Source organism: Lolium rigidum, chromosome 4 (assembly GCF_022539505.1).
Source record: "Lolium rigidum isolate FL_2022 chromosome 4, APGP_CSIRO_Lrig_0.1, whole genome shotgun sequence".
Classification (NCBI taxonomy): Eukaryota; Viridiplantae; Streptophyta; class Magnoliopsida; order Poales; family Poaceae; genus Lolium; species Lolium rigidum.
Window position 1 is genome coordinate 182,240,848 of NC_061511.1, and position 12,266 is coordinate 182,253,113.

The following is a 12,266-nucleotide window of genomic DNA, read 5'->3' on the forward strand; positions in this document are numbered from 1 at the left end:
TGGTCTACTCCCTCTTGATCATTGTGTTGATGATGAAGACGTTGGAGAAGGTGGAGATACCTCCGGGGGCGGTTCCGGCGGACTTTCCCCTCCCAATCTTTGTTGTTGCATCCTCCGTTTTCGTGTTTCTGCGACGCTCTCCTCTAGAGAACCCTCGGGGGTCATATATACAGTGGTTTTTAGGTTAAAATAAATCGGTTTGTGAAAAAATCAAGCAAACTGGACAATCGACGGCCAAAAGAGCCTGGGTGGCTGATACGTCACAAACGTATCTATAATTTCTTATGTTCCATGCTACTTTTATGATGATACTCACATGTTTTATACACATTATATGTCATATTTATGCATTTTCCGGAACTAACCTATTGACGAGATGCCGAAGGGCCGCTTGCTGTTTTCTCGCTGTTTTTGGTTTCGGAAATCCTAGTAAGGAAATATTCTCGGAATCGGACGAAATCAATGCCCAAGCATCCTATTTTTCCACGAAGCTTCCAGAACACCCGAGAGCCAGCAGAGGGGGGCCACAGGGCCACCAGACGCTAGGGCGGCGCGGCCGGGGCCTCGGGCCGCGCCCCCCTATTGTGTCACCGCCTCGTCAGCCCTCCGACTCCGCCTCTTCGCCTATTTAAGCCTCCTCGACCTAAAACCTCGAGACGGAAAAGCCACGGTACAAGAAACCTTCCGCAGCCGCCGCCATCGCGAAGCCAAGATCCGGGGGACAGGAGTCTCCGTTCGGCACGCCGCCGGGACGGGGAAGTGCCCCCGGAAGGCTTCTCCATCAACACCACCGCCATCTTCATCAACGCTACTGTCTCCCATGAGGAGGGAGTAGTTCTCCATCGAGGCTAAGGGCTGTACCGGTAGCTATGTGGTTAATCTCTCTCTCTGTACCCCAATACAATGATCTCATGAATTGCTTTGCATGATTGAGATCCATATGATGAGCTTTGTATCACTATTAGTCTATGTGCTACTCTTGTGATGTTATTAAAGTAGTCTATTCCTCCTTCACGGTGTAATGGTGACAGTGTGTGCATCATGTAGTACTTGGCGTAGGTTATGATCATAATCTCTTGTAGGTTATGGAGTTAATTATTACTATGATAGTATTGATGTGATTTATTCCCCCTTCATAGTGTGATGGTGACAGTGTGCATGCTATGTTAGTACTCGGTTTAATTTGCAAAGATCTATTATGCTCTAAGGTTACTTAAACATGAATATCGAATGTTGTGGAGCTTGTTAACTCCGGCATTGAGGTGCTCTTGTAGCCCTACACAACGAATGGTGTTCATTATCAAACAAGAGTATATGTAGCACAAAGGAAGAGAACTTATTTATTTATGTGATCAATGTTGAGAGTGTCCACTAGTGAAAGTATGATCCCTAGGCCTTGTTTCCAAATACCGCAATCATCGCTTGTTTCTTGTTTTACCGCATCTTTACTTCTGCAATATTACTACCATCAACTGCACGCCAGCAAGCACTTTTCTGGCGCCGTTACTACTGCTCATATTCATTCATACTACTTGTATTTCACTATCTTTTCGCCGAACTAGTGCACCTATACATCTGACAAGTGTATTTGGTGTGTTGGGGACACAAGAGACTTCTTACTTTGTGATTGCAGGGTTGCTTGAGAGGGATATCTTTGACCTCTTCCTCCCTGAGTTCGATAAACCTTGGGTGATCCACTTAAGGGAAACTTGCTGCTGTTCTACAAACCTCTGCTCTTGGAGGCCCAACACTGTCTACAAGAATTGAAGCACCCGTAGACATCAGTGGCACACCCCCCTTGTTGGGCGCACCACCTGGCCTCTTTTGGGCCTCCAACCCCTCCAGATCTGTTCCAAGTGCCCATACTGCTTCTCTTGATGAAAAAATGACGTCTCTGAAATCTTAGCTCAGTTTGACTCCGTATAGGTATCTGAAAGTGAAAAATACACAAAATAGGGTTTTCCTATTTTGCACGGTTATAACCCAAATAAAAGGGGTCGTTGGTAATCCTCATAAATCAATATAAAACATGGTAATAACATCATATATATTGCAAATATGTGAGAATATGTGTTAATAAATTACAAAGTTCATGTATGTATTTTACATGCATCAACGATAAAGAGAGTGCGGAGCCGCCATTAGGGCGCACTCCTCCTATTTATGCCCTCGGCAATTCCTCCATCACCATCACCGAAGAGAAGGCAATCAAAGGTCAAGATCTCCGTCGTGATCACCGCTCAATATTTAACGGCCCAGATCTTCGGCGGAACCTCTGAGGAAACGTTAACTAGCCGTTAACCTTCGACAACGGTCAGAAATGTCGTGGCGCTTCGCTCAAACGGCCCGTGACTCCTGCTAACGTCATGCGGCGTTTCGACTGATGACGGCTGCACCCGGCGCACAGCTGGCGAGTGCGACCAGTCTTTTTCACTTGGTGGTTTCTTTGTTTCAGGTGCTCATCACCCAGTCGACTACGACCTTGTCCAAGCTTTTCACTCGACTTGCCCGAAGCCTTTGACGCGTCCATGATACGCTCGGGGACTACTGATGGGGATATGCCCTAGGGGGCTTAACACCTATCCCACTTGGCAGATGAAGAAGGACCAAGAGGGGGTTCAGTGACCAGACGACTAGACCAAAACCCTAGCGACTATGCTGACGCCCCAACGAGTGGCCCAAGACATTGGCAGTTGAAGACTTGGCGCAAGGGCAATGCCCTCCAGCCTTTTAGCGAGAAGATATGCACGATCTTATTTCCTGTAAACCCTAGACCGGGGGTGCATATATATAAACCCCCGGGCTAAACCCTAGAAGGGATCTGATCTCCATTCCTCCTAAACCCCTACTCCTAGTCACCACGCTGACTGACTGAGCACCCCCATTGTAAACACTATCAAGCAATACAAATCTAGCAGGACGTAGGCCTTTTACTACTTCGGAGGGGCTTAACCTGGGTAAAACCCTGTCTCTTGTGCATCTCGATCCGTACATGGCTACACCTTTCTTGCCCGCATCAGCGAAGTGCTGCAGCATGTAGTACCTACTATGGTCATATCTAAGGCTGGACGTACGGGCCGAGCTTTCAGCTCGGCCCGAGTTTTCTCTGGCTCGCCCCGAGCTTGGCTCGGCCCGCTGGACCACTGGCCCGAGTCGAGTTCATTTTCTTGGACCGCAACAAGCTCGGGCCGAGCCCAGCTCGGCTCGGTCCAGCTCGTTTGGCTCGTCTTTTTTTTTTCGGAATTGATTCAGTGCAAACTGGGTTGTTTTCTTTTGCAACCTGGCCCATCCAAGACGTTGTGCACGTACGGTTAGGAACGAGAGCAGATGGATTTGCCTCCTGCATCGCTCAAACGCGCACATCAGGTCACGCGGCGGCGCCGCCACAGTTCGATCCTCAGCTAGTGTCGCTCCACCCTACTACCGCTTCGCTTCGCCGTCGATCTACGCCGCCGCACATCAGTTGAGCCCTCTCAAGTGCCCACGGCAACATGCTCGCCAGCCAACCCAGCCTCTGCTCTTCGAAGAAAGAGCCTGTCGATGAGATCCTTGGCAAGCGGTGGTCGTAGATTGCCTCGCACCTGGGTCCGTCGAAGCTCTGCGCCGGACGAAATAGCCGCCAAACTGCCTTAGAGCATCTCCAGCCGCGTCCCCCAAACCGTCCCCCAAAGGGATTTGGGGCGCGCCGGACAGAAAATGCGTTCCAGCCGCGTCCCCCAAAGCTCATTTTTGTCCGGCGCGGCCCGATACGGTATCCGGCGTCCCGAGCCCGTCCCCGTCCCACAGGGGACGCTCCGGGGACGCCGGACACAATGAAAAGCGAGGCGGGGAGTGGCGGAGCCGACCCGTTAGCGGCACAGTTAATTTTAACCTAACCGTCGCCTACCTCGCGACGGAAGTTATTCGCGCGCAGTGACACACGGCGGCATCTTTGCCTTAATGGCGACGGAGGGGCAGGCGAGACGTCTCGTCGGTGCTCGCGCAGCCTCCACGCGTCGCCGGCGTTCGCACGCCACCGCCCGTTCCCGCGCGATCTTCCCGCCTCTTCTCGCCCTGTTCCCGCGCTTTCTTCCCGACGCCGGCGTCTATAAAAGGTCTCCCGGCTCAACGGTAGCCACCACACCCCGCCGGCAACAAACACAGCCCTCGTCACTCCACCGCCGTCTCCTCCACCACCGGTAGCAATGGCGAACCGCCCGGCGCCGGCCACTTCCTCCACCGCCGTCCCCTCCACTTGCGGTCCCGGAACGCAGGTCGACACCGACCCCTCGGCAGCCGGCCCGGGAAGAGCGATGGCGTGCACACCGTCGGCAGCGGCGGGAGGCGATGCAGCAGCGAGGCCCGCCAGCCAGCGGGAGGCGGCGCAGGCGGCGGATCCGGCGGCGTTCGCGCCCATGGCCCCGCTGCCGGCGAGGCCGCGGTGGCGGCAGCGTGGCGAGGAGCAGCAGGACGCCACCGTTGCGGTGTCTGACGCCTCGACGAGACAGGAGGCGCGACGGTGCCGGTACCGGGCGGAGATGGAGCAGCGGTGGGCTGACGAGCGCCAGCGCGGTGAGCGGGAGGCGCTGTACCGTGAACGGCGGGAGTCGATAGAGCGCCGGCGGCGGGAGTCGATCGAGCGCCAACAGCAGCTGGCGACGGAGGAGCGTCATCAGCGGGAGGCGGCGCTGAGGGCGTTATGGGGGAGGCGGGCGGACGAGTTGGCGGCGGAGGACGCCGTGATGGCGGCGGCGATGATGGAGGCGCCAACAGATGTGGAGGAGGAGGCGCCAATGGAGGAGGAGGAGGCCGAGGCGGAGGAGACCGAGGTGGAGGACGACGATGACGACGAGTTCGAGTGGTCCGACGACGACGGGCCGCACCCGGACGAGACGGCCGATCAGCAACGCGCGCTCGTCGAGTCCTTCGAGTCGGAGAAGAAGCTCCGGGACGACGCCCGTGCCCGCGAAGAGGCGCGGATTCGCCGCGCCGTCGAGCTCTCCCTCCGGGCGGCCCCGCAGGGGAGGGCGGAGGAGGACGCGCGGCGGGAGCGGCACCGTCCGGCCACCGCCGAACGCAAGGAGAGGGAGGCGCGCGCAGCGAGGAGCTGCGGCGTAGGGGAGGCGACGACGGGGCGGGGCCGGCCGAACGCACCGCCGGGCGGTCGGTAGTCTAGGTTTAGATGAAATCTAGCCGTTTTCATTCAAACTTTGTAATATATAATCAAAATTGAATGAAAACCTTTATTTTCGTGCACCAATATTCATTTGGGGGCGGCGTTTGGGGGACGCGGCTGGGGAGCGACGTCCCCCAAAGGCGGCACGAACAAAACACGTCCCCCAAACGCTCAATCCGGCGCGGTTTGGGGGACGGTTTGGGGGACGCGACTGGAGATGCTCTTAGCTTTCTTCGCCTGAAGTTCTGCGATGCGCTGCCGCCTACCTCGCAACCAGTCTTGCCGGCAGCTTCTTCTTGCGCGTTCAAAGAAAGGCGGGCCCACCTGTCATCGACCTTACCACGGCTGGCTCGCGAGCTGGACCGAGTTAGTGGGCAGCTCGGGCGGAGCCAACTTTTTCGGCTCGTCTGCCAAACGAGCCAGCTCGAGCCGAGCAAAAAACCAGCGAGCCAAAGTGTGGCTCGCACCGAGCCTGGCTCGAGCCGGCTCGTGTCCAGCCTTATGGGGTGTTTGTTGTGGCTTTTTTTGGCTTTTTGGTTTTAGCAAAAGCCAAAAAAAGCACCTAAATAGGTGCTTTTTTGGCTTTTGGATTTTGGAAGCCAAAAATAAAGATCCTATTCTTTTGGCTTCCAAAACAGAAAGCTCTATTCTTGACCTCAAGGTTTTAAAACTTGGAGAATATTTCAGTTGAGCTAGGCTCAACACCAACCAAGGATGCATACATGACAACCTGTTTCTCAAGTATAAATAAAACCTAAAATTACTTCCATGAAGGTTTAAACCGAGATGTACAACCCCAATCAGTTAAGCTATTGTTCACTTTAAAGACACTGTGAGTTTAACTTACTCTCCGTGAGCCTGTGCTGTTAAAAGGGACCTTCACAATTTCTGGAATTTAAGCTCCAATCTGCCCACCGCACAGCTCATTCTGCCGCTCTACACTTCGGTCCTCACCGCCATCTTGTTGGCGCTGCGGCTCGTCTGCGGCGTCCACCTCGAACGACTTGAGGGTGTAAAAATGGAAGCAAACGATGTAGTACACAAGGTTGAGCAGCATGAGGAAGGTGACGAGCCAGTAGTAGTAGTCCAGCCTTCCCCTGTTGATGTTGTCCTGCAGCCATTCTCCTCCGCTGGCGCTCTGCACCACGGTGACGAGCACGGTGCCCAGGTAGTTCCCGAGCGAGCCGGCGACCCAGAACAGCGCTGCCGCCGAGCTGCGCATGCTCTCCGGCGACTGGTCGTAGAGGAACTCCATGTGCGCCACGGTGGACAGCGCGTCGCTGACCCCGTGGAGCGCGTACTGCGGCACCAGCCAGAACACGCTGATCGGCACGGTGGCACCGGGGCTGTCCAAGAGCCCGTGCTCCGCAGCAACCGCTCGCCGCTTGCGTTCCACGAGCGCCCCCGCGAGGACGCCGAGGACGGAGACGGCCAGCCCGGCCCCCATGCGCTGGAAGTAGGAGATCCCCGACTGCCGGCCGGTGTAGCGGCGCGCGACGGGGACGAAGACGCGGTCGTAGAGGGAGAGGCTGACGAGCATTGTGAGCGTGGTGAAGATGATCATGCTGGCGGGCGGGATCTCGAACCGCGGCGAGAGGCGGCGTTCCATGGTGCGCGACTGCTGGATGGCGAAGGTGAAGTTGTGCGAGGCGGCGGCGATGAGGGTGATGCTGGCCGCCCAGAGCGGCAGCATGCGGACGATGGACTTGAGCTCCTCGACGCGGTGCACCGTCGACAGCCGCCATGGGTTGGGCTCGGCGCCGGAGTCAATGGCATCGGTCGTTGTCACTATTGCCGCTCGATCCAAGAACCTTCACGTGGGGGCAAGTTGACAAGTTGGATTGCGCCGAAACCGAACGATAAACAAAGGAACCACACGAGGAAAAACCGAAAAAGACACGATGATGAACATGGAAACTGGAACCAAGTGTACCAACTCGAGGTTACTTGCCTGAGCTGGTTGGTGTGGAGCAGCCTCCCGTCGGCGGCGATGGGAGCGTCCAGCTCCTTGTTCTGGTACAGCATGGCGGCGTCCTCCGGCACTGTCTCCTTCCTCTTCCTGATCGCCGCGACGATGACGTGGACCAACCTCACGAAGGGGCTTCCGCCGGGCTTGACCCTGACGTAGAGAGGGTACCCGACCACGAACGACAACACGGAGACGAACATGGCGATGGCCGGGATCCCGAACCCCCAGCCCCAGCCGACGTTCTCCTGGATGTAGACCACAACCGTCAACGCCAACAGCACGGCGAGCCCCATGGTGAAGAAGTAGAAGTTGAAGAAGCTCCACTTCTGCTCGCCACCAGGGCGCCTCCCACCCACGCCGAACTGGTCCGCGCCGAACGCCACCACGCACGGCCGGATACCGCCTGAGCCAAGCGCGGTGAAGAGCAGCGACACGTAGAGCACGGCTAGCTGCCCACCGTTCGCGCGCTGGCACGAAGTCGCCGTCGACCCGGTAGTGGTAGCGGTATTGCTGCACGTGGCGGGGCGGAGGGAAGGGATGAGCGCGGAGAGTACGAGGCCGAGCATGCCGAGCTGGTACAGCACGCCGCCGCATGCGATGGTCCAGTAGCGGCCGGCGTAGGAGTCGGCGACGATGGCGCCGAAGACCGGGGTGAAGGCCGCCGTCCCCATGAAGTTGGTGAGCAGGTTGGAGGCCTCCACCAGCGGCAGGTGCAGCTGCTGCGTCAGGTAGGTGATCATGTTGGCGTTGAAGCCGGCCGTGGCGAACCGATCGCATACCTCGTTCGCTGCACACACATCCAGACTGTAATTTCCAACGCTCGCGATCGAAATGCTGTTACATAAAGAAATTAAGGGAAAATGAAAATCACCTAGTATGAAGGGCATCGTCTTGAAGCCACCCTGCTTCGCCTTCTTCGGCGACCCATCTTCCTCAGCCGGTGCTGCACCCGCCATTGATGGATTTCACTCAGTCACTCTAGTCTTTTCCTTACTGCCGCAGTGGACTCGATGTGACTACTGAAGTAGCAGCGCGTGGAATATGTAGACAGGGCTAGGTACTGGCGGATGGCAAGTGGCAATATACTTCGTTAGTGATTATACCACTGATTAGTGAGTGAACTAACCGAACGTGGGACTCACGTGGAAACAGCTAGGCATTCATCGGAGACAACAGGCAACGGCACTGCGTCGGAGACTGGAGCAAGCAGCGAGTTCAGAACATGAGATCTGACGACAGATCTCAGCTGTTTAGTAAAAGACTCTCAGTCAGGAGGTCAGTTGGTCTTGTTAGATTTAAAGCTTTAGGATAAACAACATCAAGGTCTAATCTCATAATTAGAACTCCTAGTCATATGCACGGAATTGGGTACTAACAGCATCTCTAAGCAGAACCCGAAATCGCAAACCCCAAATCGGTGTATATTTTTTCCACATTTTCTTTTGAATTGTTTTTCATCCTACCATTATTCCATTATGGAATTTTCTTTTGAAGATTAAGAAAGATCTAAAATAGCTTGAAATAAATAATAATTGTTCTGAAGGAACCTTCTAGTGAGAGTTGACCATTGATACATTGTATAAATATAACCTTAATGAATTAACTAAATTCTTTTACTTAATTAAAATATAAAATTGGACCCGTTTAGTGTTCTAAGTTCAAAGTCTAGTAAAGTAAAAAAATCTCCTTTATGTTAGTTTTTATGATGCACTGGGAGCTTGTAGACAGAAACTCATCAGTTTATACAGTCCCTTATGCTACGATGGAAACTGGATCAACACGCATTGGGTCAAGAGAAGTTTCGATTGAAGTTCAATATAAATCACTGGGGACTTATCATGAGATTTATGCCCACTATGTAATAGTGGGAAATAGAAAAAAAGAAATTCGTCCTTAACTCGTATAAATGGGGCTAAATGGGGGTTCTAATGTCTCCAGTTTGCCCGGCGGATTTTTTAAGCCCCTCCAAACGCGTTTTGGAGGCCAAAAAACAGCCGCGCAGTCTAGACACGCTAAACGCGGCCCGCATAGCAGCATATTTGACGCGTCTGGAATGTGCGGCCGTTTTTCGGCCCGCAACCAAAAACCACAAACATAGGGTTTATCCAAATCGTCCGATAATTCTCATATGTAGCAACATAATCATGCAAAATAGATTGTTCAAAATACTCAATCTTACATGAAACACGGCACGAAAAGAAGATCGAACATCACATCATGAAAGACGGAAGTGATCACGCGTCACCGTAGCTTGACGGTGCATCGACATGGTCGCCACCGCTTGCCGTAGCGTCTTCACCTCCGGCAGTCATCGTGGCAGCCATGGCAGTGCGTGCAGCTTCCCTCCTCCGCGCCAAGATCTGTGTCTTCGTAAGCTTCCACCACTCAACGTCAGCCTCATCCATGTCGGCTGGGTTCATCATCATAGTGACATTCTCCGCCGCGATGAGCTCCACCATGGCACGGTGCTCCTCGGCGCGTGTTCTCCTCTCCTGAATGTCGGCCTTGAGCTTTGCATCCTCCCGGAGCGTGGTCCATTTTGCCTCCTTCTCCTTGGCTTTCGCCTCCATCATCTCCTTCTTTGCCTCCAAAGTTTTCATCAACAACGCATCTTTGGACTTGACCATGACATCGATCTTGAGAGACAATGATGCGACCTCTCCTTGTTTCTTGATCTTGTCCTTGGTTGCCTTGCATCCATCCGGCCTCTTCTTGTTCTTCTTGCTGTCAAGCACATCATCCTCCTCCGCATCCTCCAACTCGAAAAGCTTATGCTTTGGCGGTGGCACCTCTTGCTCCCTCAACTTCCATTTCAGATTGTGCTCAAGAAGGGTATAGCAATGAGCGAATTTGAATGGTATGTTTTTCAAACCCGACATTTCCTGAAACCTTTGCTGCGCAATAGCTTCCCAATCGCCGGCGTTGGTGTCGCTCGGTGGCACGTTCCTCACGCCCTCGATGCAACCTGCCCACCGGCTTCACGCCGTCTTGATGGTGTCCCATCAACCTTGGAGCGAGCGGTAGGAGCGGGTCGGAGTAGAAGAGAGAGGCGGCATCAATTGGAAGAATTTATCCTCGATGCGTTGCCAATACCTCTTGCCGGTTTGGTCGGTGCCAGTCACGACATCCATAACTGCCTCCCAAGCACGGATCAAGATCACATCTTCAAATTCGGTGTAGTTTTCAGACCGGATTGCTCCCCCCTTCGCCTTGGCCACCGCCCCATCGAACGCCCCTCCTCGATCTTTTCCAACTCATCTTCCTCCTCGCCGACAGCTTCTTCTTCTTCCTCAAACTCCTCGTCCTCGAGTCCCTCCTCCAATCCATCATTGTAGTCACCGTAATCCGCAATCGGCAGCGAGTCGATGTCCACGGAAGCATCATTGAGCATCTCAACGTATGACTCCGGCACGACATCAACGGCGGGACTTTCGTCGACCACCTTGCGTGCATCAGATGACTCCAGCGGCGCCTTCACCATAGTCACCGTCAAGGCAGTCAGCGACGCCATCTTGGCAGCGGGCGGCTTCTTCGCAGCTTTCTTTTGAGCCTGATACGTCTCAAACGTATCTATAACTTTTGATGCTCCCTGCTTGTTTTACACCAATTCATATATGTTTTGCTTACACTTCGATGCACTTTTATATGATTTTCGGCACTAACCTATTAACAAGATGCCACAGTGTCAGTTCGCTAATTTCTGCTATTTTTGTATTTCAAAAAAGTTATACATGCAAGAAATATTCTCGGAATTGGATGAAACAAAAGCTGAATTTAATATTTTACCGAAACGAAGACAGAGTCCAAAGGGGGGGTCGAAGAGGCGCCAGAGGGCGTCCAGACCACCCCATGGTGCGGCCAGGGTGTGATCCACGCCTAGGGGTGGTGTGGCCCCCCCCAGACACCCCACCGACCTAAATCCTCCGCCTATTTATACATCTTCTCGGGGAAACCCTGGATATCCGAGCCTCCATCCATGAAGAGTTTCGTCGCGGCCGCCATTGCCGAACCCATCTCGGGGGGTTCTGAAGCTCTTCCCGGCACCCTGCCGGAGGGGGAAATCATCGCCGGCGGCATCTACATCGCCATGCCCGCCTCCGAAGTGATGTGTGAGTAGTTCATCCCTAGACTATGGGTCCATAGCAGTAGCTAGATGGTTGTCTTCTCCAATTTGTGCTTCATGTATAGATCTTGTGAGCTGCCCTACATGATCAAGATCATCCTTATGTAATCCTACATGTTGTGTTTGCTGGGATCCGATGAATATTGTATACTATGTTGATTTCGATTATATATTCATGTCATATGTTATTTGCGATCTTGCATGCTCTCCGTTGCAAGTAGATACTCTGGCCAAGTAGATGCTTGTGACTCCAAGAGGGGGTATTTATGCTCGATAGTAGGTTCATGTCTCTAGATTTCTGGAAGAGTGATAATAACTTCTAAGATTGTAGATGTGTTGTTGCTACTAGGGAGAAAACAACAATATTTTATTCAAGGGTAATTCTATTATTTACTTTACACACATTGCTTAATGCGATAATCTGTTGCTTGCAACTTAATACTGAAAGAGGTTCGGACGATAACCGGAAGGTGGATTATTAGTCATAGACGCAGTTGGATTACGGTCTATGTATTATGTTGTAATGCCCAATCAAATCTCCTAGTAATCATCTTATCATGTATGGTCGATATTCTATCAATTTCCCAACTGTAATTTGTTCACCCAACATGATATTTATCTTTATAGAGAGACACCTCTAGTGAACTGTGGACCCCGGTCCGTCTTCTTTAAACTGATAAATTCAACCACTCCAGTCCTGCTCTTTTACTTACTGCAAAGCTCTATTCTCTTTAATTACTGCAAACATCTCTTTCCACTCGATACGTCTAATACTTTGTGTTCAGCAAACCGGTGAGATTGACAACCTCACTACAAGTTGGGGCAAAGTACTTTGGTTGTGTCGTGTGCAGGTTCCACATTGTTGCTGACGTCGGTAGTGCGTCCTACCACTAGTTAGCTAGCTACACCTTCAGAAGTCACTCCTTTCTCCTACTGGTCGATTAAACATTGATTTCGTACTAAGGGAAAACTTGCTGCTATGCTCATCACACCTTCCTCTTGGGGTTTCCCAACCGCTT

At 52.9% G+C, this 12,266-nt stretch overlaps 1 protein-coding gene across 1 annotated transcript; it reads right to left on the reverse strand.

Annotated features, from left to right (window-relative positions):
- Positions 1-6,050: 6,050 nt before the first annotated feature.
- Positions 6,051-8,035, reverse strand: LOC124647871 (protein NRT1/ PTR FAMILY 3.1-like). The gene is made up of 3 exons (XM_047187730.1): positions 7,996-8,035; positions 7,107-7,911; positions 6,051-6,966 (listed from the first exon to the last, which is right to left on the reverse strand). Exons 1-3 carry the CDS (start codon positions 8,009-8,011, stop codon positions 6,051-6,053), a joined length of 1,737 nt encoding a protein of 578 aa, XP_047043686.1. The 5' UTR covers positions 8,012-8,035.
- Between the last annotated feature and the right edge of the window lie 4,231 nt (positions 8,036-12,266).

Excerpts from the sequence above, each read along its gene's own strand:
- LOC124647871 (XM_047187730.1), bottom strand. Across the intron at positions 6,967-7,106 it reads CTCCACACCAACCAGCTCAG|GTTCTTGGATCGAGCGGCAA; the intron begins GCAAGTAACCTC and ends CCCCACGTGAAG.